This window comes from Mus caroli, chromosome 17 (assembly GCF_900094665.2).
Source record: "Mus caroli chromosome 17, CAROLI_EIJ_v1.1, whole genome shotgun sequence".
Taxonomy (NCBI): domain Eukaryota; kingdom Metazoa; phylum Chordata; class Mammalia; order Rodentia; family Muridae; genus Mus; species Mus caroli.
Window position 1 is genome coordinate 20455351 of NC_034586.1, and position 25845 is coordinate 20481195.

General features: G+C 53.5%; 3 protein-coding genes across 20 annotated transcripts in view; 1 reads left to right on the top strand and 2 right to left on the bottom strand.

Annotated features, from left to right (window-relative positions):
* The window catches only part of Tsc2 (TSC complex subunit 2), a 35698-nt gene extending 27704 nt beyond the window's left edge, over positions 1-7994 (bottom strand). For 4 of the 15 annotated variants that reach the window (XM_021150065.1, XM_021150063.1, XM_021150058.1 and 1 more), the window contains exons 1-9: positions 7905-7988; positions 7304-7470; positions 6081-6167; positions 4912-5022; positions 3954-4098; positions 2982-3099; positions 1684-1732; positions 1234-1359; positions 260-333 (exon numbers count right to left, since the gene is read on the bottom strand). In XM_021150065.1, the coding sequence (XP_021005724.1) occupies positions 260-333; positions 1234-1359; positions 1684-1732; positions 2982-3099; positions 3954-4098; positions 4912-5022; positions 6081-6167; positions 7304-7441 (848 nt within the window). In that variant the 5' untranslated portion in view covers positions 7442-7470; positions 7905-7988. Of the gene's footprint in view, positions 1-259; positions 334-1233; positions 1360-1683; positions 1733-2981; positions 3100-3953; positions 4099-4911; positions 5023-6080; positions 6168-7299; positions 7471-7904 lie in introns of those variants that run through there. The other 11 variants (XM_021150067.2, XM_021150066.2, XM_029471420.1 and 8 more) reach the window with 5 other exon arrangements.
* Positions 7995-8048: 54 nt separating this feature from the next.
* Positions 8049-14177, top strand: Nthl1 (nth like DNA glycosylase 1). 3 transcript variants are annotated; one of them, XM_021149551.1, is made up of 6 exons: positions 8049-8221; positions 9292-9530; positions 10086-10256; positions 10948-11107; positions 13763-13868; positions 13947-14177. In XM_021149551.1, the coding sequence occupies exons 1-6, from the start codon at positions 8119-8121 to the stop codon at positions 14068-14070; spliced, it is 903 nt and encodes a 300-aa protein (XP_021005210.1). In that variant the 5' UTR covers positions 8049-8118; the 3' UTR covers positions 14071-14177. The 3 variants fall into 3 exon arrangements, with proteins under 3 accessions (XP_021005210.1, XP_021005211.1, XP_029327282.1); XM_021149552.2 differs by lacking the exon at positions 8049-8221 and adding an exon at positions 8236-9223 and having other exon boundaries at positions 13947-14165; XM_029471422.1 differs by lacking the exon at positions 8049-8221 and adding an exon at positions 8304-8329 and having other exon boundaries at positions 13947-14165.
* Positions 14178-14624: 447 nt separating this feature from the next.
* Positions 14625-25485, bottom strand: Slc9a3r2 (SLC9A3 regulator 2). Of its 2 annotated transcripts, XM_021186466.2 has the most exons (7): positions 25121-25485; positions 22754-22954; positions 17307-17486; positions 16935-17088; positions 16826-16869; positions 15937-15999; positions 14625-15731 (listed from the first exon to the last, which is right to left on the bottom strand). In XM_021186466.2, the coding sequence occupies exons 1-7, from the start codon at positions 25331-25333 to the stop codon at positions 15573-15575; spliced, it is 1014 nt and encodes a 337-aa protein (XP_021042125.1). In that variant the 5' UTR covers positions 25334-25485; the 3' UTR covers positions 14625-15572. The 2 variants fall into 2 exon arrangements, with proteins under 2 accessions (XP_021042125.1, XP_021042126.1); XM_021186467.2 differs by lacking the exons at positions 22754-22954; positions 25121-25485 and adding an exon at positions 19937-21779.
* Between the last annotated feature and the right edge of the window lie 360 nt (positions 25486-25845).

Below are 25845 nucleotides of genomic sequence, written 5' to 3' on the forward strand. Positions count from 1 at the left end.
ACATGCACTCACCTGTCCTCCTGGCACACACACATGCACTCACCTGTCCCCTGGCACACACACATGCACTCACCGGTCCTCCTGGCACACACACATGCACTCACCTGTCCTCCTGGCACACACACATGCACTCACCTGTCCTCCTGGCACACACACATGCACTCACCTGTCCTCCTGGCACACACACATGCACTCACCGGTCCTCCTGGCACACACACATGCACTCACCTGTCCTGCTGGCACACACACACGCACTCACCTGTCCTCCATGATGCGGCACATGTTATAGATGGCGCTGTGGCCCAGATGGGTGCCCAGAAGGTTACGCATCAGCTGGAAAACAGAACACACACACACAGAGACCCCATTAGGGTTAGGTGATATAAGCCCCAGGCTCTAGCGGGGTGGAGCCCTAGCCTCAGCCTGCCTTGCATGGACACTGTTCTGCAATCCCACCTGATCCCAAGCTCACTGTGTCCTCCTTACAAACACAGAAGATGACAGAGCCCTGTGGCAGTTGTAATATGCTTAGCCCATGGGAAGTACCACTATTAGGAGGTGTGGCCTTATTGGAGGAGGTGTAGCCTTGTTAAAGAAAGTGTGTCACTGCAGAGTGGGCTTTGAGACCCCGCTCCTAGCTGCCAATGTGACAGTTTCTCCTGACTGCAGCCAGATCAAGATATAAATTCTTGGCTTCTTCTCCAGCACTGTATCTACCTAGACACTGCCAAACTTCCTGCCACTATGATAACGGGTTGAATTGCTGAACCTATAAGCCAGCCCCAATTAAATGTTGTCCCTTATAAGAGTTGCCTTGGAGCCGGGCAGTGGTTGCGCACACCTTTGATCCCAGTACTTGGAAGGCAGAGGCAGGCAGATTTCTGAGTTCAAAGGCAGCCTGATCTACAAAGTAAGTTCCAGGACAGTCAGGGCTACACAGAGAAACCCTGTCTCGAAAAACCAAAAAAAAAAAAAAGAGTTGCCTTGGTTACGGTGTCTCTTCTCAGCAATGGAAACCCTAAGACAAACCCTCAAAACATCTCCCAAACCTGGGCCTCAACTCAAACACCTGGGAAATGGCCACCAGGATGTCCTCAGCGTTTCAATGTCTGGTGATCCCAAAAGTCTAGCAGCATTCACTGAAGATAACACAGCCCTGTCCTGTCAGGTGCTGACAGCAGCAGAGCTTGCCCTGGGGAAGGAGTTCCCAGAAATAGCCTGGGAGAAGCCTACCTTCCAGCAAGGCTCACACAGCTCCTTGACATTGATGGTGCGGCACAGGGTGATAATGAACAGAGGCAGGCTCTCGGCTGGTAGGCAGTTGTAGCAGACCACAGCATCCAGCACTTGCAAGGACACCTGCAGGAGGGGTAGAGCATCTTGCTGGTGCCCAATTCTTATCCTCCTACCTATGCCTGAGCATAGGAATCTGTAGGAACCACAGTGCGGGTAAGCGAGAGTGAGCGTGCACTGGGAGGGGCTGTTAGCTGCCATCAGCCATCGTAAGCACGACTTCCCATCTTAAGCTATTACAACACTATGCAGAGCACCCAACTGTCCTGACAGTACATGCCTACAGCTCAGAGAAGCTAAGCAGCCTCCAGAATCCACACAGCCAGAGAATGGCAGCAGGGCTTGACCTCAAGCCCCAGCCTTCCACAAATAAAGCCGGGAGTAACTGACCTCAATGTCCACAGAGGACACTGTCCGGATGCATAGCAGACAAATCATGCTGCAGGAAGAAGAACATTGAAGTCAGGCAAACAGCGTCTCAAGTAGACTCTATGACTACAGTTTATTGCTTCTCCACTGTATCAGTTATCTGAGTGGCTTGTCCATAGTGTGCCTGTTCTGTGCCAACCACATGCCCAGTGCTGAGTGCATGGTGTAAAGCAAACGAAGTCTATGCTTCCACTGAGATCTCAAGATGGTTTTAAACAAACACACACACACACACACACACACACACACACACAGGGCTGGAGAAATGGCTCAGTGGTTAAGAGCACCATCTGCTCTTCTAGGAGACCCAGGTTCAATTCCCACTACCCAAAGAGTGGCTCTCAACCATCTTTAACCAGGGTATCTGATACCTTCTGGCCTCCGCAGGCAGGGCATATAATGGTGCACAGACATATATGCAAGAAAAATACTCATGTACATGAATAAATTATTAAAATACAATAAAAAATGATGACAAAAAGGGGCTGAGCATGGTGGAGCACACCTTTAGTCCCAGTCCTCAGGGGGCAGAGACAGGTGGATCTCTCTAAGTTGGAGGCCAGCCTGGTCTACAGAGTGAGTTCTAGACCAGTCAGAACTATATAGTAAGACCCTGTCTATAAACCACAAAGGAAAAACATAAGGAAAAGGGAGCTGGTGAGACACTTGCAGGTGAAGTGCTTGCTGCATAAATCTACAAACATGAGTGTTGTCCTCAGTTCACATGTAAAGGTGGGAAGGAGAAAACAGACTCCACAAAGCCGTCCCCTGACCTCCACACATGTGCCATGGTGCACGTGAAAAAAAAAAACAATAACAAAGTAAAGTATAAAAATAAAAATATGTGCTTATGGTGGTTGGTGGTGGCATACACCTTAATCCCAGCATTCAGGAGGTAGAGGCAGGCAGATCTCTGTGAGTTCAGGGCCAGCCTGGTCTATAGACTGAGTTCTAGGATAGCCACAAATACAAAGAACCCCCCCCCATAGCCACAGATACAAAGAAAAACCCCTGTCTCCAAATAAATAAATAAATAAATTGCACTTGTCCACTGGCAATCTCATTTATCTGGTAGCTTCACTGACATCATTAATCCTAAAGAGCTAAGCTTGAGACCCAAAACCGTGGAACTGATATCAAAGAGACACTAAAGTTCTTTCTTTCTTCTGGGGCAGGGAGTGGAACCCAGGGTCTCTTACATGCTAGCGGCAACTCTACTGCTCAGCTGCACCTCAGCCCTTCGTTACATTGTTACTTACTGAACCATTGATGCAATGTATTCGTCAAGGTAACAGCTGTTGAACTTGACCAGGTTGACAAGTACCAGAAGGAATTCTGAGGACAAGCCAACATCCATCCACTGCAGGACAAACTCTGCTGTAGGAGAAAAGATGAGGCTATATCCTCCTCCTCCTCCAGGAAGATCGGTCTGCATCCTATCACTGCAACATACCGGACCCAAGGAGGCTCAGCAGGAGTCTGAGCAAGCCCTGCACAGACACTTGCTCTGCCTGGGTGTTGGAACTGAGCAGATAAAAGTAGCATACGTTCCATTCAAGGACTGGCTCCATTACAGGGCACACAAACATTAAAATTCTTACTCAGGAAGCAGGTTCTTAGCAGATCCCAACCCCATAAAAAAATCTCTAGAAGTGATTTTTTATCTTTTCTAGAGATAAAAGAATATATAGATACAGGCAAGGCTGCAGGCCATACAGCCTCAGAGAATCTGATGGCAAACTGTAACAGCACCTGTCCCAGAGGCAGATCAGCAGTCGAGGACCATTTCTGGGCATCAGAATAGCAGAGCCCCAAGCTGACTTACTCCCCAGTTTTTCTTTTTTTCTCACCAAAGGGAAAGGAGGTCTTAACCGTACTAAAACCTCTTACTGTCATATGACAGGAGGCAAGCAGAGACCAGGCTGGGATGTCAAGCCACACTGACAAAGAGTAACAACACAGGTCCACTGGTGACAGGGAAGAAGACAGGACCCAGGCACGCAGATTCAGCACCCTCTCCAAAGATAAACACACCACTCATTTCAAAGGCACCTTCTGGGCCCTGCAAGCCAAAGACTTCAAGCAGCAGGTCTGCAGTGAATCCCAGAAGGGCACTGATAAGCTCCCCAGGCAAATGGTAAATGGCCCTGTGCCTCCTGCAGGCCACCCCATGAACTGCAGCACCCTTTCTCATCTCAGGCATCTCTCTCCTCTCTCTGTGTGACACCTACCCAGCTCTTCTTCCAAATAGGTAATGTGCCTCCCATTGTCTGTGAGGGCCTTAAAAACTTCTAGCCTTTCATGGAGGTCTTCATTGGAGGGGTAATCCTTGATCACTTTGAAGAAGAGGGCTCTGAGAACTCCCAAACGATCACCCTAAAGACAAAAACAATAGAGCCTTTCCAGCATTTCCCATGCAGCTTTCAAAATGCCAAGAAGTACATAAGGACCCAAGACTCCAGACATGCCTGTTCTAGAAGCACCTTATGGAAGGCAGGTCAGTAATATCACAGGTTCAGACAGTGGCCAGAGGCACCAGCCAATAGCTGAATGTCATGTATATACCACCTAATGCATTAAGCTTGGACATGGTTAGGGACAGGCACACAGTGTGACAGTAAAGCTCTTGCTCTGGCCCAACTCAGGAGTCAGGCTAGACTAGTGTGCCCACATATTGGGAGGACAAAGATCTAGCCCCAGAAGAGGTGCCACAGCCCTTAGGAGAGATACCACAGCTCTTGGAGAGGCTAGACTATCAAGGAAGAGAATGGCCTAGAGGAAGACCCTTCCAGGAATGCACAGAGGACCATGGGGGTTAAAGGGCCAGTTGAAACCTAAATGGCTAGAGAAGGACAGGGAGTGGCCATAACTGGTCAGTAACAGCAAACTAACAACCACCATACCCTAATACCCTGCACAAACTACTTGAGCCACCCCCAGTAGCTATAGCTGTCATTCTCTACTTCCACATAAGACGGAGGCTCAGGAGCTACAGTGACTGGCCACCAGACACGTGACACCAGAATGCAGGAGCTACAGTGACTGGCCACCAGACATGTGACACCAGAATGTCCTCACACTCAGTCAGGCCTGTTAATCGCTGGACCCTGCCCTGGCACCCCAGCAAAGGCAGGAGCTCAAACGGTGACGGTCTGCCTTCATCCCACAGGCTCACAGCCCGCCCCTTACCTGTCCCTGTACAATGGCCTTCAATAAGGTGAGAACTGCATGTCGGGCCTCTGGTGGCCGCTCTGGCTGTAGCAAGTCTGAGACAGCCTTCCAAAGTGCCTCCACGGCATGCTGCCATAACAAAAAGGGGACAGTAAGAAGGATGTAGCCTCCAGGGACCTTAACCCCGCAAAGGGCAACACAGAGCACCGAATAGGGCCTTCTGAGTTAAAATCGTGACATTTTTTGCCTCCACATCTGACACCCAGTCAAGTCTGTTTAATGGGCCCTGGATCTCGGGCTGGAAAAGACCGGGCAGGACAGGGAAGCCGCCTGCCAGGGAGTCCCTGGTAGCTCTCGCTGCACTCAGAGGCACCATGGTGCTTAGAACAAGCAGCACAGATGGAGCCCTAAACAGGCATCTGCCCCAGACACCCACTCCAAGGTGTTCCTGTGTGAGTGAGCCCCGACTAAATGTTCCAGATCCGCTCTGAAGCCAGGTGGCAGTGACAGTGCAGCGACAGTGCACGCCTCTAATCCTGGCACTGGAGGTACAGGCACGCGATTCTGAATCCAAGGCCAGCCTGGTCTACATGGTAAGTCCCTGTCTCAACCACCACCCCTTCACCACCACTACAAAGAGGATAAGCAGACGTACATAGCCATAAGCTTTTCCAGGAATTCAGGGAAAGCTCATTTCTTTTGCTACCACCAAGGTAAGTCTCTCAGGTTGCACTTAGGGCATTTCTAGAAGCTTCCACATCATTAAGATGAAAGCTAAATTTCTCTAAAATGGTAGAAACTGACTCATCACAAAGCTAGCTTTCTGGGCTATGCCTGTAGTCCTGATCTACACTGAAGAGGCTGAGGAAGGAAGACCACATCAAGTTCACAGCGTATCAGCCTAACCCACACAGTGACTACCAGGCCAGCCAGGGCTACATAGCACATCTCAAAAACAAGAAAAGACAGCTCAAGGCAGCAGCCGCAGACTGAAGATGCTCTACAGCCTGCGGTGGGCATGCGCCACGCCAGCAGTGCAGCTGAGGCAAACCTGCGGTGGGCATGCGCCACGCCAGCAGTGCAGCTGAGGCAAACCTGCAGTGGGCATGCGCCACGCCAGCAGTGCAGCTGAGGCAAGCCTGCGGTGGGCATGCACTACGCCAGCGGTGCAGCTGAGACAAGCCCACCTCCTCAAGCTTCTTAGTTTTCGCCACATCACAGATCTGCCCTATCATTCGGATGCGATTGTTGAGGCCGCATTCACCACTCAGTTCCTAGAGAAGAGAAAAGAGGAAAAGGGCAGAGCTTTTAAAAAGAGGTCTTCTTACCCACTGCCCATAAACCATCTACACGTTGTTCTGCATTTCCCCTGTAAACCAATGGGTTTTTTTTTTTTTTTTTTTTAAGATTTATTTATTGATTATATGTAAGTACACTGTAGCTGTCTTCAGACACTCCAGAAGAGGGAGCCAGATCTCGTTACGGATGGTTGTGAGCCACCATGTGGTTGCTGGGATTTGAACTCTGGACCTTTGGAAGAGCAGTCGGGTGCCCTTACCCACTGAGCCATCTCACCAGCCCCCAGGTTTTTTTTTTTCCTCTCTCCCTCCCTCCCTCGCTCCATCCCTTTCTCTGTCTCTCCAGCGTTTCTCTGTGTAGCTCTGTCTATACTGAACTGCCTCCCCAGTGCTGGGCAGGATTAGCAGCATACACCAACCACCACCATCACCCAGCATTTTGTTTTGGTTTGGTTTGTTTGTTTTTTAAGGCTGGATCTCGAGGCTGGTGAGATAGCTCAGTGATTAAAGAGCACTGACTGCTCTTCCAGAGGTCCTGAGTTCAATTCCCGGCAACCACATAGTAGCTCACAACCATCTGTGATGGGATCTGATGCCCTCTTCTGATGTGTCATCTACAGTGTGTGTGTATGTGTGTGTATATATATATATACACATATATATATGTATATATATATAATAAATCATTTTTTTAAAGTTCCTAAAAAGATAGGGTGGATCTCAAATTTAAAAAAGAAAACGAAAAAGGAAATGAACATCTTTGAGGAGAGGAGGACCCAGTCTCACTATTGTAGCTCAGGTGGGTTACAATTATGTTACCTCCAACTTCATAATCCTATTTCCTCTACCTCTCACGTGCTGAGAGAGTACAGGGCATCTATCTACCATAAACAAAATAAGTTTTCATACAACACCTAACTTCTAAGGCAAGTGTGCTAAAGCAGGACACCAAGATCCTGAGGACAGGCATATATCTGTCTCCACAGTACTGGGGACAGCAGCCCCATGCAGACGGTTACCAGCAACCCATCTCCCACAGAACCCAACGACAGACAAACCCAGCCTTCCTAGCCTTTGTGCTGGGCTAGCCAAGACAGAGGCCACTCACTCACTCTCAAGATTTCCGATGTGATGATAAACTCAGTCTGTTTGCCTTCTGCACACCTGGGATTTGGCCTCGATGTTCCCAATCCCAACAGTATCTTGAACTTCTCCTTCAAGCCTGAATCTTTGCTTGTTGGTTTGGCCATGGTGGGCAGGGCAGTACTAGAGAACTGCTCTGTGCAGAAAAAAAAAAAACATATTATTTGATACACCCCAGGAAAGGTTCTCCCTCCTGCACTCGAGGAGAACCCCCAGAATCCTAGGTCTAGGATAGGCAATAACCTGTCCTCCCTACAGCCTCTGGGGCAACTCAACTCCATGCAGGAGGAACTCAGCCACAAATCAACTCCGGAGGTATAGGCTTACTCTAGCGACCCGCCTGTTGATTGCCATTAGTTCTCCCTAGGCTAAGGAGGATCTGTCGCGTGAACAACAGATGCAGAGGCCCGCTCACACCCGCAATGGAGGGCTTGGAGCGCTAGGACTTGTCAGCGGTGGGCGCGGCGGAGGATTGGACACAGAAAGGCCAATTCCACTCACCCCATCGCGACGCGACCACACAAACCATCGCAACCCGCCCCAGCAGTCAGAGCCTCCAGGGCTACTCACCCCGCGCGCGCCTTTCGCGCGCAGGTCCTCCTGCACCCAGGGAAGGGCTCACACCCCCGGCCCAGGGCAGCTGCCGGAAGCGCAACCCGTACTTCCGGGGGCGAGGCTTTGCTGACTATCTGCGTTGAGCTCTCTGGGAATTGTAGTTCCGCGTGCGCGTTGAACAAGTGGTGGGACCGCCGGGCTGCTCGGAGGAGTAGTTTACAGCCCAGGCATGAACTCAGGGGTGCGGATGGTGACTCGCAGTCGGAGCCGCGCGACTAGGATCGCGTCGGAAGGGTGTAGGGAGGAGCTCGCCCCGCAAGAGGCTGCTGCAGGTAGCTCTGCGCCTGCAGGCGTTTTGGAGGAAAGGAGGAACGTGGAACTTTGGCTCCAGGCTTGCGTCCCGGGCCGCCGCATCTTACTTAAACTCTAGGCGCCGCGGAGTAAGCAGCTGCCTTGAATCTTGAATTCAAGCCACGCTTGAATCTCACGTGGCCCCACTTCTAGCTTCTTCCAAGGGACTGGGACCCGCAGGGTCTGCAGGGGTCCGTAAGACTGGGTTCTGGATGTGTTCATCCACCCTTGTCGCCAGTGAAAAGTTTTAGTCCAACCAGCCTAGCTTAGGACATTTACTTGCTCCAGGCTGTCCGTGGGACACAGCTCTGTTCTCAGAGCTGCCTCCCTCTCTTGTAGGGCCAGGCTGTGTGCCAAGAACACACCCAGCTAGAAGTCTTCTCTCCCAGCTGGACGGTGGTTCTGAAAGAAAACAGGCCCAGAGAGAAAACAGGAAAGGGCATGGCACTCATTGTATTTGTCCTGTAGCCACTAAGGACCTACTATGTGCCAACTAGTAGTACTCAGGGAGTAATTATCTGCACGTCCCCGCCTGGGACTTAGACATAAGTGGCTAGAGCAGGAGTGTGCATAGGCAGCAATGGTCTCCCAGAATCGGTTCAGTAGTGGAGATCCGCTGGGATCCAGACTGAGGCTTGGCAAGGGCCAAGTGCCACAGAAAGTGTTGATGCTGTTAAGGCAGCAAATGCTTTAGAGTAGTAGAGTTTGGAGCTCATCCTGAATGCAACGATTTCTGAAAGGGGAGTTGCACTGTCCAGTTTGGGTGTGAAGAAAGAAGTTCTCTTGAATGTAACTCAAAGGACTTGGGACAAAGGAGAGAGGTTATATTATCCTAGAGGCTGTTACTAGTGTCGGTGTGCTAACAGGCACTTTGTCAGACTGTCATGTACTGTCGTGACAAGGGCAGAGCCCAGCACTTCTGTACACAGCGTGGTAGATAATGGACAGTTGCACAAACAAGTGTGGGGGATATGGATTGGCAGGTAAGCAGCACCCTTCCCCCACCCTCATATAAAACCCACTCCAAAGACTGAATGGCACTTTTTTACAGAAGGAAGAAAAAGCCACAGGTCTGTGAGACATCCACGGAAAACACAGAAAATGCATGTGGCCTATGAAGCGGCTAATGGTGAGGAAGGTGAAGATGCTGAGCCTCTCAAAGTGCCCATTTGGGAGCCCCAGAACTGGCAGCAGCAACTGGCCAACATCCGTATCATGAGAAGCAAGAAGGATGCACCTGTGGACCAGCTAGGCGCCGAGCACTGCTATGATGCAAGTGCCCCCCCGAAGGTATGCAACACCTCCGCCTGTCCAGCAAGGTGCTTGCTTCCTTTTAGGTCTCTTCCAGAAAAAGAGCAAGATCTGCCAGCTCTCCCTGCTGCCATACAGGAGGATACATACATACCCAGGAAGACGCGCTCCTCCCATAACCTTAGAACATGTACAACGTACATCACCTGTCAATCATTGTGGCCACCGTGCATGTCAGAGTGCCTGAGACTTGAAGCCTCGTGCACAGTGGTGGTGCATTTGGGAGCATCCAATAATGTAGGAGAAGCAGACTCCCTTACATTGTGTTGGTTCCTTAGACTAACCATAGGGCTAACCACCTCTGATCCTAGTATCCTGAGTATCTCTAACTCTGGCCCTTCTTGTCTATAAAATGAGTAGTGTTACACTGTAACAGTAGCAGTAGCTATGGTCTAATATCCATCCCATACAAGGTATGATTCCAAGCAATTCATCCGAGCTTCGTGCTACTCTATAGAAGTATGTGACAAGACAGATGGGTAAGGGACTTGCCTGGGACCCGTCACCATCCTGGCCCCATTCTTGCACAAGCAGGTGAGGAGATACCAGGTACTCCTGTCGCTGATGCTCTCCAGCCAGACCAAAGACCAGGTCACAGCCGGTGCCATGCAACGGCTCCGGGCCCGGGGCTTGACTGTGGAAAGCATCCTGCAGACCGATGATGACACACTAGGCAGACTCATCTACCCTGTGGGCTTCTGGAGGGTAAGCATTACCTTTGGCAACAGAGCCAAGAGGGGGCACTGTTCTGAGGATGTGGGGCGGGCATCTCTGAGGACAGAGACTCTTCATGCTTCTGACTTGCCACAGGTCTATCCCATGGGGCTAGTGCCCTGCCCCTGAAGTTCCTGGGATGTGCCTCTACACATCCCTTCATTTCTCTACCCTCCCACCCAGCTGCCTCCACTTCCTTTCCTTCTTCCCCTCCTAGGCTCCCCAGACTGTGTCACTCCACAGAACCCTGGGAGGTGGGTGGATCTGTGGGGAGGGCGCTTCCCCTTGGCACTGCGTGGGCCACCGTCTATCAGATTGGTTTTAAATAGCCCTCTCAACTCAGGCACAGGATGGGAACCACCCAGCTGTTCTGTCGGTTGCCTGGGGGAGTCCCAGGCTCCAGCCTTCCTTCCTGGAGGTCCAGGTGCTATTGAGTCTAGGTACCGCTTAGCCTCTGGAGGGAATACTGAGGCAGAGGACCCCAACTGGTTCCCACACACTAGAGGGAGGGGGGTCTAGTTATGTGTTGGAGGCCTGCCAGGAGTTCCTTCAGGCCTCTTTGCTGCCTTCTTCACCTCCTGGAGAGGTGGGACATAGGCAGGTGATCTTTGACGCTGGGCACTTGCAGGTCCTCCCAATTAGGCTATGCCTTGCCCCAAGGCTGACCCACACCATCTTTCAGAACAAGGTAAAATACATCAGGCAGACAACAGCCATCCTGCAGCAGCGCTACGACGGGGATATCCCTGCTTCCGTGCCTGAGCTGGTAGCCTTGCCAGGTGTTGGGCCCAAGATGGCACACTTGGCTATGGCTGTGGCCTGGGGGACCATATCAGGCATAGGTGAGTCGTTTGCACCACAAGGAGGGAGAAGTCAGCTCTGAGCTTGATTCTTCTTGGGCTCTACTGGGGTTCCCCAAAGTTTTTGTGACTCAAACCAGAGTATCAAAAGGGTACTGTCAGTGTTGAGCAGACTGACACTGCTGGGTCCTGATGACAAGAACTTGCGTTTGCCGGGTTCCATCTGCATGCTGATCTCTGTGAGGGATTTGAAGCCAGCTGATGTGCACATACTGTGGAGCCTGACTTAGGCTTCAGGGGTCAGGGAAACCTTTCGGTTTTGGTTTGGGGGGTGGTATTTGTTTGTTTGTTTGTTTTATTTTTGAGACAGGGTTTCTCTGTGTAGCCCTGGCTGTCCTAGAACACACTCTGTAGACCAGGCTGGCCTCGAACTCACCAAGATCTGCCCACCTCTGCCTCCCAAGTACCAGGATTGAAAGGTGTGCACCGCTACCACCCATCGAATCTGCCTCAGCTCCGTAAATCCCGGGCTTATAATCATGCTTGATTGTGCCTAACCCCAGGAAATCTTTCTGAGGTCATGTTTCAGTTTAGAGTTTCTTGTGAGTTAGCGGGACCAAGAGGTGGAAGTGTGTCCCAGACAGAAGGAAGAGTGACCATAAAGCTGAGTAACGACACCAGAAAGCTCTAGAATGGGTGGGGCAAATTGATGTCATGGTGGAGGAAGAGGAAGGTGGTCTTGTGGGATGAGAATGGACAGTGATGTCTGGCATCCTTTTTCTGAGTATCGTCTGGTAGCATTTGAAGCACCTTGGTGTAGCTAGGTTGAAGACATCCTCCCTGGGGCAGTGATGGAGGTGCTGCCTAGAGTTGTCGGGACTCCTGTGGTCACATTGAAAAAACAAGATTTAGTCCTGAACTCTCTTTGGGCCCCCAACCCTTGGCTCCTGCATGTGCCCAATGGAGGGATTCCGTCAGAGGTTTCTAAGCTGGTAAGGCCTTTTAGCACTGCTCAGTGGGTAGAGGGCAGCTAGGGGCCCAGGGCTTTGACTGGAAGCTGGTGACCGCTTGTTGGCACTGAAGAACAGCGAGCATTAGAAGAGCCAGGCCAGGTCGGAAGTGGGTGAGGCCTCCCGCCTCAGTCTCCATTCCTCCGCTCCCAAAGCCACCAGCAGCCTCTTAATTGACACTTGAGCTTATCTAGCTGGTGTCCTCAGCTGCCTGTGTCCCAGGAGTAGGGAGTGTCTTTGTTGGGTAGCTCTGTGGGGGAAGGGCCCTGCAGGGAATTATGCATCCAGTGGTCAGAACAAGGGCTGAGTCCACCCACTTCTCTGTAGTCTACCTGCTGTGAGAGCCCTAGGGTTGCCTCCTGAGGAGAAAATGTGTTCTCTCAAATGAAAAAGCTGGAACTCTGGAGTTCTGACCTTTGCAGCTGGGTGACCTTAGATCAAAATAGGGCCTCTCTGAGCTTGAGTTCGCCTCCAGTGAAGTGACTGCCCTCTGTAACACCACAAATGCATGGGAGGGCCAACATGGGAGGTTTATGCATGTGGTCCTGTGTTGGGCCTCTGGGGTTCTAATGAGTAGTCTTGCCTCTGTGACACTGAGAAGGAAAAGGCTAAGGCTTCCATGATATGACCCCTCAGCCTGCACCTCCAGCCTTTCCCCAGACAGTTAGCACGTCAGGGAGCTGGCATGGGGACTAGCGAGCTGTTTGACAAACCTTTGGAACAGAAAGGCAGGCACTGCAGTTGAGCAGGTGGCTTAGCAGGAGCCCCCAGTGAAGGCATGAGGCTGAATCCCTACGGTGGCCAGCGGATGGGAGCAGGGATTGGAACACAGCTGGAGCCACCCTGATCCTGCTCCACATTCTGTCCCCAGTAATTTAGTAGCAGGTACCAGCTACCTCTGCAACAGTGACCCACAGGGCCAAGCTTCTGCCACCCTGTCCAGTGCTCAAAGCCAGTGGATAGTCTGGAAGGGGCCGTAGGACCCGGAAGATGGAGCAGAGGAAGCAGAGGAAGGCCCTTTCCAATCCAGGCCTCATTCTTGGAGTTAGACTAAGAGTTCACACTTTGGGGTTTGGGGCTTGTTTTGTTTTTCCCAGGATAGAGGTGTTTTGTTTTTGTTGTTTGTTTGTTTGTTTGTTTGTTTGTTTGTTTGAGACAGCCTTACTCTGTACCCCAAGCTCGCCTTGAATTCAGAGCACTGCTACTTAAACCTTTTAAGTGCTGGGAAGGAACCACCATGCCTGCCTTATATACCCTTTGGTTGTTTCGTTTGTCTTGTTTTGAAACTGGGTTTCTCTGTAGCCCTGGCTGTCCTGGAACTCACTTCACAGACCAGGCTGACTTTAAACTCAGAGATCCACCTGCAAGCCTTTAATCTCATCACTTGGGAGGCAGAGGCAGGTGGATTTCTTGAGTTTGAAGCCAACCTGGTCTACATAGTGAATTCTAGGAGGATAGTCAAGGCCTTGAAGAAAGACCCTGTCTCAAAAACAAACAAAAACCAGGCTGCTTACACGCCAGATTGAGGGCTCACTCAGACAGCCACTGCACATACTTACTGTACCTGCTCTCATGAGAGGGACCTTGGGCTGTCACCTAGCCACACTTGCTTAGGACCGGGGACTGGGATAGGGACACAGTCCAGCTGGCAGAGTGCCCTTGTTCAGCCTGCCCTGTCTCCAAGCAGCAGTGGACACACATGTGCACAGAATAGCCAACAGACTGAGGTGGACCAAGAAGATGACCAAGACTCCAGAAGAGACACGCAAGAACTTGGAAGAGTGGCTACCCAGGTACAGTGTAGCTTGGTGAGCTTGGGGGAGGGAGGTGTCCTGCTGTCATCCACACTGACCTTCCTCTTACCCTCACAGGGTGCTGTGGAGTGAGGTCAATGGACTACTGGTAGGCTTCGGCCAACAGATCTGTCTTCCTGTCCATCCTAGATGTCAGGCTTGCCTCAACAAGGCCCTGTGCCCTGCTGCCCAGGACCTCTAAGGGTCATAGGGCTCCCTCTGGCTAGTGTCTGTGAGGTGCCTTTGTGGGGCAGGGTGATAAACTTTGAGGGGTGTTTGCAATAAACCTGGGAAGTTTTTCACAGTTGATTTCTTGCCCTGTTGGCTTCAGATCAGGCGGAAAAGCATGTGTGTGATGCAGTGTGTCCGCTCCAATCCCGTGTGGGGGCAGGATCGCCTGAGAGGCTGTGTGGGGACAGTGAGGGAGGGAGTGAAGGGAGGGGAACATAAACCGAGGAGGGAGGAAACAGAGCCAGCTGCAGCCAGCTGCTGGGAAGCCTATGGGGGAAGCATCCCTGTGAACTCTCACACACTGTCCTGTGGCCCAACACTCCTCTGGACCTAGCTTCCGAACTCGCACTTGGCCTGTGCCTGGAACCCACCCCATGTTAACAGAGGAACTCTAGACTCAGGACTTGACACAGGGGTAGGAGAGGATGACGTTGTTCCTCACTCACCTAAAGGTCTTCTGGAATGGGCCTTACTCCTCACCCCTACCCCTCAACTGAAGATTCAGAAAACACACAGGCGCCAGAGTTCAAGGCAAGGCCTGTTTAATTTGAGGGCGCGCGTGCGCTATGGCTTATGAGGCAGACTGCAGTGCCAGTGAGTGAGTTTGGGGAGTCGAGGGTGGAGGGTAGGAGCCAGGTAGGCATAAGGCAGGGGACAGGCCCAGGAGCCCAGGATCATACCTGGGAATGGCTCACACAGACCCACGATTCCAGGCCCTGGAGCTGCAGAGCAGGATAAGGGGCTTGTCCGGAGGCTGCCCTCTTACGAAGTCATGGAACACCCATCCTCTGGCCCCTCAGAGAGCCTAGGCTCTGCATTCCAGAACCCAGCATGTGGGAGGTAGCACAGGGGTAGCTAGGCAGAGAAGAGAGGCCTGGCCTAGGGACCATCCCATGTGAGGGATGGGACAGAGGGACAGCTCCTCCAGGCACAGCTGGCCCTGAGGTCCCTGACTGCCTGTTCCCTGGTCTCTGCTCAGGAAGGCGCTGCTGACAGGGTGGGTAAGAAAGGGTTTGCAGAGAAAGGTTTTGTTTTATTGCAATTATTTAGAGTGAGTCCCAAGGGGTTGGGGGAGGGGGCTCCACTATTAACTAGAAACATGTGGAGCTGGAGACTGTTTAGGAAAAAAAGCGAAAACATGAATTCCTTTCCGTCAGCAGGCCTGAGGCAGGATGGCAGAGGCCCTTGGCAGACCACCACGCACAGCTCCCCCCTCTCTCACTGTTTCTGTCTCCGTGTCTATCTTGGCTGGCTGTCTATCTCTGTCTCTCTCTTCTCTGGGTTTCTCTCCTCTCTGATCGTGCTATGACCACCGCAGCACCCAGTGGACAAGACAAGGGTTCATGGGGTCATGGGTTGGTTTCTGGGTGGTGTGATACCACCCTCCAGTCTGCTGAGGCTTGGGAAGCTCTGGAGAGGCCCGAGGTCCGAGCAGGAAGAGACCCTGGAACCCCTGGACAGGCAGAGAGGGGCTCAGAAGTTGCTGAAGATCTCTCGCTTCCGGTTCCAGTCCATCTGTGGTGCCCGTTTGTTGACCCGAGTAGCTCGAGCCTTCTCCTTGGCCTCGGCTGCTGTGGGACTCAGGTGGAGGCCACTTTCCTGGAAGGGGTCTCGCTTCCAGGTACTGCCATCCTGGGGGCAGGCAAGGTACAAACAGTGAGCCATACCGGTGGCAGCCACCTTTCTAAGGACCTTACACCAGGGGCCACCTGAGGGTTTGGGGAACTAGCCCAAAAGGCTTCTTGGAAGTGGTAGCCCTACCATCCTGGTAGGTGTCTCCACAGAGATCCACTCTAAAGGCCTCTGAAGCCCCATGTGTGAGCATCACGGCAGTTACCTCATTGTCCTTCTCTGAGCCTGGCAGGTCACTTCGGGATGAGCACACAGAGCCACCATTGAGCTAGGAAACCAAGGATAGGTTGCGCTTTCAGCATCCCCATCCTGGTGCACCCAGATCTACACACATGCACACACACACATACAGCTGCAGCTAGTTCTTATTCAAAAGCACACTTCGGGCCAGGGCATAGTTGGCACCTAACAGCAGATGGGCAAGTCCAACCTGAGAAGTCACGATACGGGGAGCAGCTGTGGAGATGGGAATCAGCTATGTGAATTCACCTGTTGTCAAAGCAGGATGGTGTCCCAAGAAGGTAAAGACCACTCAGTAGTCATGTAGGGACAAGGCACGGAAAGATGGCCCAGGACCCCAGTATCTGCCCACACTGTGCATCTGAGCTGGTGCTAACCCCATACAGGATCCACAGTGGCTATTTGTTCTGTTTTGAGACAGTTTCTCTGGGCAGCTCTGGCTGCGTTAGAACTCACTCTGTAGACCTGGCCTTGAATTCAGAGATCTGTCTGCTTTTGGTTCCCAAGTGCTGGGAGCACTGCCTGCTAGCACAGAGGGTATTTTTGAGGGAACCAGGCCAGTTGGTTTCACAACTGTAAGAGGTCTCGAGAAGCAGCTTCTATCATGTCTGGGGACAGAAGTAGAGGTATAGCCAGGGGTGGTGGCGCACGCCTTTAATCCCAGCACTCAGGAGGCAGAGGCATGTGGATTTCTGAGTTCAAGGCCAGCCTGGTCTATAAAGTGAGTTCCAGGACAGCCAGGGCTACACAGAGAAACCCTGTCTCGAAAAACCAAAAAAAAAAAAAAAAAGAAGAAGAAGAAGAAGAAGAAGAAGTAGAGGTATACGGATGGTCACTTGAGCCCACCCTCTCACCTGGGCAGGACTGGTCCCGTTCGTGACTGGTGATGGCAGTGGACCTGTGGGGACAGTAAGTTAGTGGCTGCACTGACCCTACCCTCTGCCCCGAAGGGCAACAACCTACCTTCTAGATGTTCCTCAGTGGGTACGACCCTCAACCGCTTGAAGTATCCATCAGTCTCAGGATCGACTACCAGCAGCCGGGCCTCGTCCTCCTGTGCCTTGATTCTGGCAACAACCTCGGCATGCCGCAGCCCCTCCACATTCTGCCCATTCACCTGCCGCCACCCACACAGGGTCAGAAAGGCCTGAGGGGCCCAGTCGGCCCAGTGCCACCCAGCCAGGTGTGCCATCAAATATTCATCGAAGCCACCAGCAGCCAAAGCAGCAAGAAGAGTGCCAGCTCAAGTTCCCTGTGTCTTCCCTCCTCCTGCAGGGACCCAGGGCCCATACATGGACATTCAGGGACATACAGATACACGGGGACCCAGGGTACCTCAATGAGCCGATCCTGGGCACGGAGGCCAGAGTGAGAAGCAGGAGAGCCAGGGTCCACAGAGCGGATGTACTGGCCAGGCCGGGACTTGTCACTATGCAGGTTGAACCCGTAGCCCTGGGGTCCCCTTCGCAAGTGGCAGAGCCGGGGACGCAGCTCTCTTGGGGGCCCATTGACATCCTGTAGACCCATAAGAGGTGACATCAGGCTCTACCCGCAGCCTCTCAGCCCTTATGCTCTAAGGGACCAATCCCAGGTTTCATTGATGACACTATGTGCCCTGTGAGTGAGGGGTTTAGTGAGGAAGCTACCTATTACACAGCTTTAGCTGGGGCTAGGGACAAAGCATGTTACCAAACATGTAAACACCTAATGAGCCAGCTGCTGGCAGGACCTGTGCAAGAATTCCTAGGGGGCACTGTACATACCCTAGGGCTCTAGAAGGAACCCGGAGGGATAAGTGCCCCATCAGAGGCTCCAGGAAGACTGTACCTTTGGGTTTTGCCTCCCCTGTCTCTCTTCTTGCCCCCATCTCTAGGGTTAGTACCCTGGAGGCCCGAGGAGCTCTGTCTTCTTCTCAGGCCTTCGAGAGGCTCCCTGGCTGTGTGACAGCTGTTTGCTTTAGAATTCCAACACTAACTGGAGCCGCTGCCCAAACCCCATGGGCCTGAAAGCAGGGGTGGCAAATAAGAAAGATCCAATGGTTCCCAGTCCTAGCCTATGGTGTTTCCTAACTCACAACATGGAAGGGCCCATGGGACACACAGGGAATCCCCCCACTGCCCCAGGCTGCCCTTCTTTACCTCTGGCATCCTGCAGTAGGTCTCTGGGCCAGCAGGTTATACAGGCAGGGGCCAGCCTGCTGACCCCCCACCCCAGCCAGGGGCCAAGTCAGAGATGGTGCTGCTGAATGGCCAGCAGCTGCCGGTGCCCAGTTACACAGAGCCAGTGGCCGGGGTGGGCAGACAGGTGGCAGCTCAGGTTTCTGGGTATGAGTGCAGGTGACAGTGTGCTAGCAGGGGGCATTTCCTCACCTTCCACTACTACCCTACCCCCTCATGGCTGATGCTGAGAGACTCTAGAACTGGAAGGATTGATCCTTCCCGTCTCAGGGCAGATCTCTAAGTCTCAGGTAACTGTCTTTCCCTAAGCCCGCATTTCTCTACACTCCTGCTGCCTACTACTGCCACCCCTCTTACGGAGTTTTGGGGAGAAGGTCCCATGTTTTAACCCAGGCTAGCCTTAAACTCACAAGTCAAAGCGATCTTTTTGTTTTAGGTTCTGAGTGCTGGGTTATAGGCCTATACCACCATGCTAGCTCCAAGCCCTCCATGGGCGGCAGGAATAAGCACCCTCTTCTATGCAGGGCCATTCCTAGCGTTAGGACTCTGGGATAGCCCTTCAACCTGGACACTCTCTTTCTGTCTTGCCTGCGTTCAGGACTCCTTCCTTGATCCCAAAGCCCAGCTGGCTCTTCATCTGGACTCTCCTGTAGAGCTTTCGAGCACAGCCACGTCTGTCCCATCACACCAACAATTACAGATTAAGTTGTCCCCTGGGGGCTCAGGCAGGCAATGTTGCCTGAACTCAGGGTTATAAGGCTTCAAAAATCCTCAAAACCCCACTACATAGAACTCTCAAAGACATAGCTGAAGATACAGGCTTTGGGGCAAGGCCCTGAGAGCCCCTCACCATCAGCCTGGGACAGCCAGAGGCTAATTCACAGGGAAGAGACTGGAGTAGAGACAGAAGCCAGTCCAAAACAGTACAAGGGAATGTGTGACCACTCCTGGCACAAAGTCGTGTCCCAACAGACAGGGCCACATCATGTGGCCATAGAGACAAGACATCCAGGCTTATGCTCATAAACAAACAACACAGACACACACACAGCCACCCACACACATGCAAACTTAGATCCACAGCGGCACTGGCCCTGTGACCTCTTCCCACGACCTCTGAGGCTTACAGGGCAGGGTTTCTTGGGGCTCCCAAACGGGAAGCAGGACTTGGCACGCTACTGTGGCCATGAAACTAGGGGCCATTCCTGAGAGGTGGCTGTTCTGGCCAACCCCTCAGCCCCAACCCAAAACACCATCCTCTCAGCACAGGCTAACGATTCTTAACTAGCCTAAACCATCTCTGGCCACAGGCAGAGTCCCAGCTGACAGGCCTGGCATAAGACCCTCAAGGACTGAAAGATTCCCCCAAGCCTGTGGGGGAGACAAGAGGCAAGCAAGTGGGGGTAGGGTGCCCCAGCAAACAGCGGGAGGGGTGCATTGCTGGAATTCTTCCTCCCAGCCCTAGCCCTGAGCACACTTCCTGCCTTCTTCAGACAGGCCCTCTGGCTCCCACGGGCTCTGAGACACATAGCCATAGAGCTGGGCAAACCCCAGTCCTCCCCACACTGAACCTACAGCCAGACAAGGCAGATAAGGGGGTGCCCTGGGAGCCAGGCTCTGCCCCCCACCAGATAATGACTCACCAGCCCCAGCAGAGAAAGGCCCCCATTGTTTCTTGGGGTCCATCTTGTAGGCATAAACATCCCCGAGTTCCCTGCCCTTCCCCAGAGATTGAGCTAAAGCTGGGGTCCTGACTGCCCAGCTCAGCTCTGCCTCATCCCATCTGACCTGAGCAAGCCCCAGTTGAGTGTTCACAGGAGGGGCTCCTGGGGCTGAGGCAGGCAGCATGCTAGTCCTGGAGCGAGCCATGAGAAGGGGCTAGGAGCGCTGGCAGCAGGTGGCCAGATTTCTTGGACCAGCTGAGACTGTCACCCCACTTATCTACCTCCCACTGTGGCCCAGGTTCCCTGGGGATGGGTGGGGACATAGGCACTGACTCATTTTGGGTAGCAGGGTGGTTACTGAACCCCCTCCCCTGTCCGGCGTCCCCCCCACCCAGCTTGGTTTCCGTCCCAAGAAAGGAAGGAAGGAAGCTGCTGGAGGCCCTGCCCTGCTCCAGGACCCAGGGCAGTGGAGACAGGGAGTCAAGGGAGGGGACCTTGGCTGGAGAACAGAAGACAGTGGATGGGGGAAGGGAGAAGAGGAACAGCAGGACCTGGGGGAGCCCCCAAAGCGGTCATGCTATCACTTTGCTCAGACCATTCTATCCCATGAACCCGACACCTGCAGACTTGTGTCAGCCATAACTCAGTCCACCATGTCCCCCAGGAGGTGCAGACATGGTAGGACCCAAGGGTGGAAGGGCAAGGTCCACCACTACCTCCCTGTCCCTGGCACTGCTAGCTGCTGGGTCTCTGTTTGGGGGCTGTCCCTGTCATCAGTGCTAGAATCAGCTGGCTGCAGCTGCAGCCACCCCCAGCCCTGAATGGCCTGGGACTGAGTCACCACTGACTAGGCCTTCCCACCCCCAAAGGGAGGGGCAGACATATCAGTGTTCTCCCTCGTCCCACCTCCCCTGTCAGGCAGGCTGGGACAGAGAACACAAGATCAGGGGGAGGAAAAGGCCCCAGCCTCCCGTGGAGGTGCTCAGTGGGCACCCACCCTGCAACAGAGCAGAGGCATACGTATAGGCCTCACTGGTCTGTCCAGGCACCAGTACCCCCATCAGCGCTCAACACCACAGAGTCAGGGGAACCCTCTGCAGCACCTACACCAGCTCCAGAGGCTCATGAGGCAGGCTGTCTCTAAACCTGGTGTGGAGAGGTCTTATGCCACTCCCCTTTCTCTTCCAGGCTAAGGGTGTCCCTTGGATTCCTCTGCCTCCTGAAGTCCTTGTTCCCAGGTTTGAACCATCTACAATGGGACAAGTCCATTGTACCCCCTTTTGTTCCTCTAAAAATACACCCAAGGGAAGCCCCCTCCTAGAACTTCCTGCAGCCCCTCCAAGCCTGAAATAGCAGAGCCGGGGAAGGACCCACCCACAGCCAAGAGGCCTGGGCCACCCCATCTCCAGATAAAGCCCTAGGGTGGATTTTTCCACAGGAAGGTGAACTGAGATGTTTGCTTCTAAATGAATGGACACACGCCTGAGGCTGGGGGGGGTGGTGTTCTTCCTAAGAAGGAGAAAGGGGTGCTTGGGAAAAAGGGAGACTCCTAGTCCCCAGCCAGAGGAAGGTGGGCCTGGCACCATCTTCTTCCCACAAAATTCCTACTAAGATTCCTGATCTTAAGCAGCCCAGCCAGAGGACAGAATCTAGATTCCAGGCTTGGCACCTGCCTGCCTGCAGGCCTCTGAGGGAAAGAATCCAACAGATGCAAAGCACAGACCTTGGCCCAGGTTGGCCTTACCACTGGGGATGTCATCTCCCAGCCTCCAGACAGGTCCCACAGGGACTAGCACAGGCCTAACCAGTAGGAGACATCTGGGTGAAGTCAGAGGTAAATGTTAAGGTCTGAAACACATCCAGAAATTTCAAACCTGACACTCCCTCGACCTAAGCCAGTGGTTCTCAAAGTTGGATGTGAGGAACTGCTTGGCTCAAGTAATAATTAGAAGACAAATGAAACAACAAAGCCTGGCAGTGGTGGCGCACGCCTTTAATCCCAGCACTCAGGAGGCAGAGACAGGCGGATTTCTGAGTTCGAGACCAGCCTGATCTACAAAGTGAGTTCCAGGACAGCCAGGGCTACACAGAGAAACCCTGTCTCAAAAAACAAAGAGAAAAGAAAAGAAAAGAAAAGAAAAGAAAAGGAAAGGAAAGGAAAGGAAAGGAAAGGAAAGGAAAGGAAAGGAAAGGAAAGGAAAAGAAAAGAAAAGAAAAGAAACAACAATACTAGATCCTCCAAGAAGTAGAATAAGTAGCTACCTAAAAAAAGGTGGAATGGATTCTCCATTGTTTTATTGGGGTCTCCTAGCCTGGAAGGATAAAGATGAGGGGAGGGGCTCCAGGGAGGAGCTCCCCAGCCAGGGCCATGGGACAGCAGCACAAAGGGTTTCTGCACAGGTGGGAAGTGGGAGCAAGGACAGGAACTGGAACCCAGCCGAGCTGTAAGTGGGTCCTCATAAGAAGCGCCTGCATGTGTGTCCTTGCCTTGACCTCCTTTCCCTAGGAAGCCCCTGTGTTCTGGAACCCACCCACTCCACCCACCCCCATCGCTGCCCGGCTACAGCAGCGGCAGGAACCTGCGGCAGGATCTAATCCACCCAAGGGCTTCAGAGCACATAGATGGCTTAGACGGGATGCTTCAGACAGAGACATGGACAAATCCAGGACGACAGACACCCAACATGGGCATGCATCCTTTAAAGTTCCAGCAGCTCCTCTCAGAGCTCCTCAGTCCCTGGAACCTCCACCAAAGAGGACAAAGGCAAACAAGCTGCTGCAGTGCTCACCAGTGGCATAGAGAGCCGTTACTGCAGAAGGTACAGAGCCCTAAGAGGAAATGGAGGCTTGTAGAAGTGACCAAAAGGAAGATTGTTATCAAGAGGCAGTGACTGTAGTTCTGGGAAAGGCTCATTGTTCCCACAGACACAGCCTACCATACCTTCTGGCCAGTGTCCGAGCCAAGGCTGCCCGAGCATGCCCAGTCCGGCTTTGGCTCCCAGGGGTTGTGGGCTGGGGGAAGCCCTCGATGGGCCATCTCCTCAGTGCAGGTCAGTTGCCGCCGGCAGAGCTCCTCATCGGTCTCCTTGTCCACCACAAGCAGCTGGGTCTGCCCCTCCACAGCCTTGATCCTCTGTACCACCTGAAACGGGTGCGAAGCAGGACCCGGTTAGCAGCCAACACCCCGGGCAGCACATGGGTAGGGCATCACTCCCGGCTAGGCCAAGACATGGACAGAGGGGCAGGGGTTGGCCTGCCAGGGGTGGGTAGCTGGCCTGAGAGGCCTGCGGGCTCCACCCCCCACCCCCAGTTTCTAGCAGTTCCCTCCCTCTTCTCCCTGTAGCTAGGGCCCAGGCTGCAAGTACTTCAGGATTCTCTTGTGGCCTTGCACCCAGCTCACGTGAGCACAGGAAGACTGCTAGGAACAGCCAGATGGGAGAATCCAAATCTGTTCAGGTGAGCTTCAGGATTTCAATCTGGTCTATGCATGTGTGCAGGCTTATCTGTATGTGTGTGCATATGTGTACGCTTTTCGTATGTGGTGTGTGTGTGTGTGTGTGTGTGTGTGTGTGTGTGTGTGTATTTTAAAGTCTGTTCTTTGGTCCAGGGGTAGGAGAGAGCAATGTCTTTGTTGGCCCCAGTGTGAGTATTTGGGCTTATTTCTTTCTCCGAGACGCAGTGTGAATCTAACGCCCAACAAGTTCTAGAACCTCAATTTGCCTCCAGATCAGGACTAGAAATCCATCCCTGCTGGACCTGCAAAGAGGTGAAGACAATTCTAAGGTGCTCACATCCATCAGGTACAGCAGCAGAACAGATGTGGCTTTACAGCCATCTGTGTGTCTATCTGGTTGGGTGTCTGTGAGGTGTGGGTCACCGTGGACCATGCAAGATCCACCCCTACAGCCTGAGAGTGAAGAGACGGCTTCTCTAGCACTACTGCATGGAGCACATACCACCACAGATAAGAAGGCCCTACCCGGGCCAGTCTGTACCTGGCCCCTCAGTGCTCATCCTCTCTCCCCATGACCAACAGACAGAAGGATGCCAGCTCTCTGATGCTTCTGCCATGGGAGCCAAGCCAGTCACCACAGTCGCTATCAGCAGAATGGGGGTCGTGGTTTTGGCTCCTATCTCTCTGAGCAGTAGGAGTCTAATGTGGCTCTAGGTGAAGGTCTTTAGAGACCTGGGATAAACAGGTGCATTTCAGTGACTGCAAGAGGCAGATGACATCAACTCTGCCAGTCTCTCCCTTGCTTTTTAAGCCAACCACTGGGCTTCACTCCCAAACTCTTCAGCACACAGCCAAATCCAGTGGTCACTGTAGTCTACCTACTGGTCGCTGGGGAGATAGAAGTTCAACTCAGTCCAGCAACGAACCACTGCTTTCTCCAGGCCTCAGGACTAACCACTCCAATAGGTCATGGACTTAGTGGTACTAGGGTTCCAGAACAGAAAAGGTGGAGGGAGGCTGAAGTGTAACCATGGTCTTAACTGTATCTACCCCTAGGTGGGATATAGACACTCCAGAGGTAGAACCTGCAGAGAGACCAGCCGGATCATCTCTCCTCCTTCCCCTGCTGCTGCAGAGCAAGGGCTATACAGTGACCTCTACAGGGCCAGGCAGCCACCCAGGAAGAGGCTTTTTCTGAGCCCAAGGAATCGCTGCCACTAGAGCCAACTCCACCAGACCCAGACACACAAGCCCATGAAAAGTACACTAGTGTAACCAGGCAAGCAGGCGTGCGCGCACGCGCACACACACACACACACAGAGAGAGAGAGAGAGAGACCAGCACACATGCCTGATGTGTCCACACAACCCTAGACACACATTCCAGCCCTGACACAAGTATGTTTTCATCCACTCCTGGAACACTTGGGTAGTGTATTCATATGGATGACCCCAGAGAGACCTGAGAGCACACACACATAACTCACACACTGACAGAAAAGCATCTATACCACAAGGCCACAAGGTGCCTTAGCCACCTCCTCCCCCTCCATGGCACACGGAGGCCAAAACTAGCAGAAGCAGCCAGGGCCCTGGCCAGAGTAGCCGCAGTGCGGCCCCTCCCTACCAGGATGTCCTCCCTCCCCCGCTTGTGCAGGACTGAGCTTCCTCACCAGGAGGCCAGCTGGCGGGCCACGTCCCACACCTCGACACCCAAACAGCAGGCCCCCATGGGACCCCTGCTGGGTCTCACCAGACGGCACGCAGAAGGGTGGTCGTAGGCATCTTGGCCAGCGCTGTAGGGACGCGCCCCTAGGAGGGAACCGGGGGGCGGGGCGCAGCGCAGGGACCCACCTGGTGATGCGTCTCGCCCTCTACGTTGACGCCGTTGACCTCAACCAGGCGGTCCCCGGCGCGCAGCGCGGCCGCCTCGGCTGGGGAGCCTGGCTCCACGCGCCGGATGAACTGGCCACGGCGGCCTTTCTCGCCATGCAGGTGAAAGCCGTACCCTTGCTCTCCGCGCACCAGGCGACATAAGCGGGGCCGCAGCGATTCCGGCGCGGCCATGGCACCCGCTGCCCCCTGGCCGGCCGCGACTGGCCACGGCTCACACCACCCGCAGGCTGGAGTGCGGAGGCGGCGGAGGCGCGGGCGGGAGAGCAGGCAGCGGCCTCGGTGGCTCCTGCTCAGCTCGCGTCGCCTCGGGCTCCAGCTTCGGCTCTGGCCCTGGCCCCTGCTCCTGCTGCAGCGCCGCCCCCGCGCCCGCCCCTTCCCCGCCCTCCTGGCTGCCCCCGCCCTAACCCAAGCCCCGCTAGCTAGGCCCCTGCCTGGGCGCCCAGAAACCCTAGGACCAAGGAGTGGGATTGCTTGGTCGGGCAACCCTCGAGTCCCTGGGAGTCCTATCTTAACCCATTTTGGCCACCCTCCGTAGCGCCAGCACCTTTGGCTTCTGTCCAGGAACCACTTTTTTAGACACCTGCATATGGTACAGTGAGAGAGGTTCCAGAAATGGGAAGCCTCTTGTCAGAGACACTCTACACAGAGGCCAGAGGGGAAGTGCAAGTGCCACTGCGCCCTTT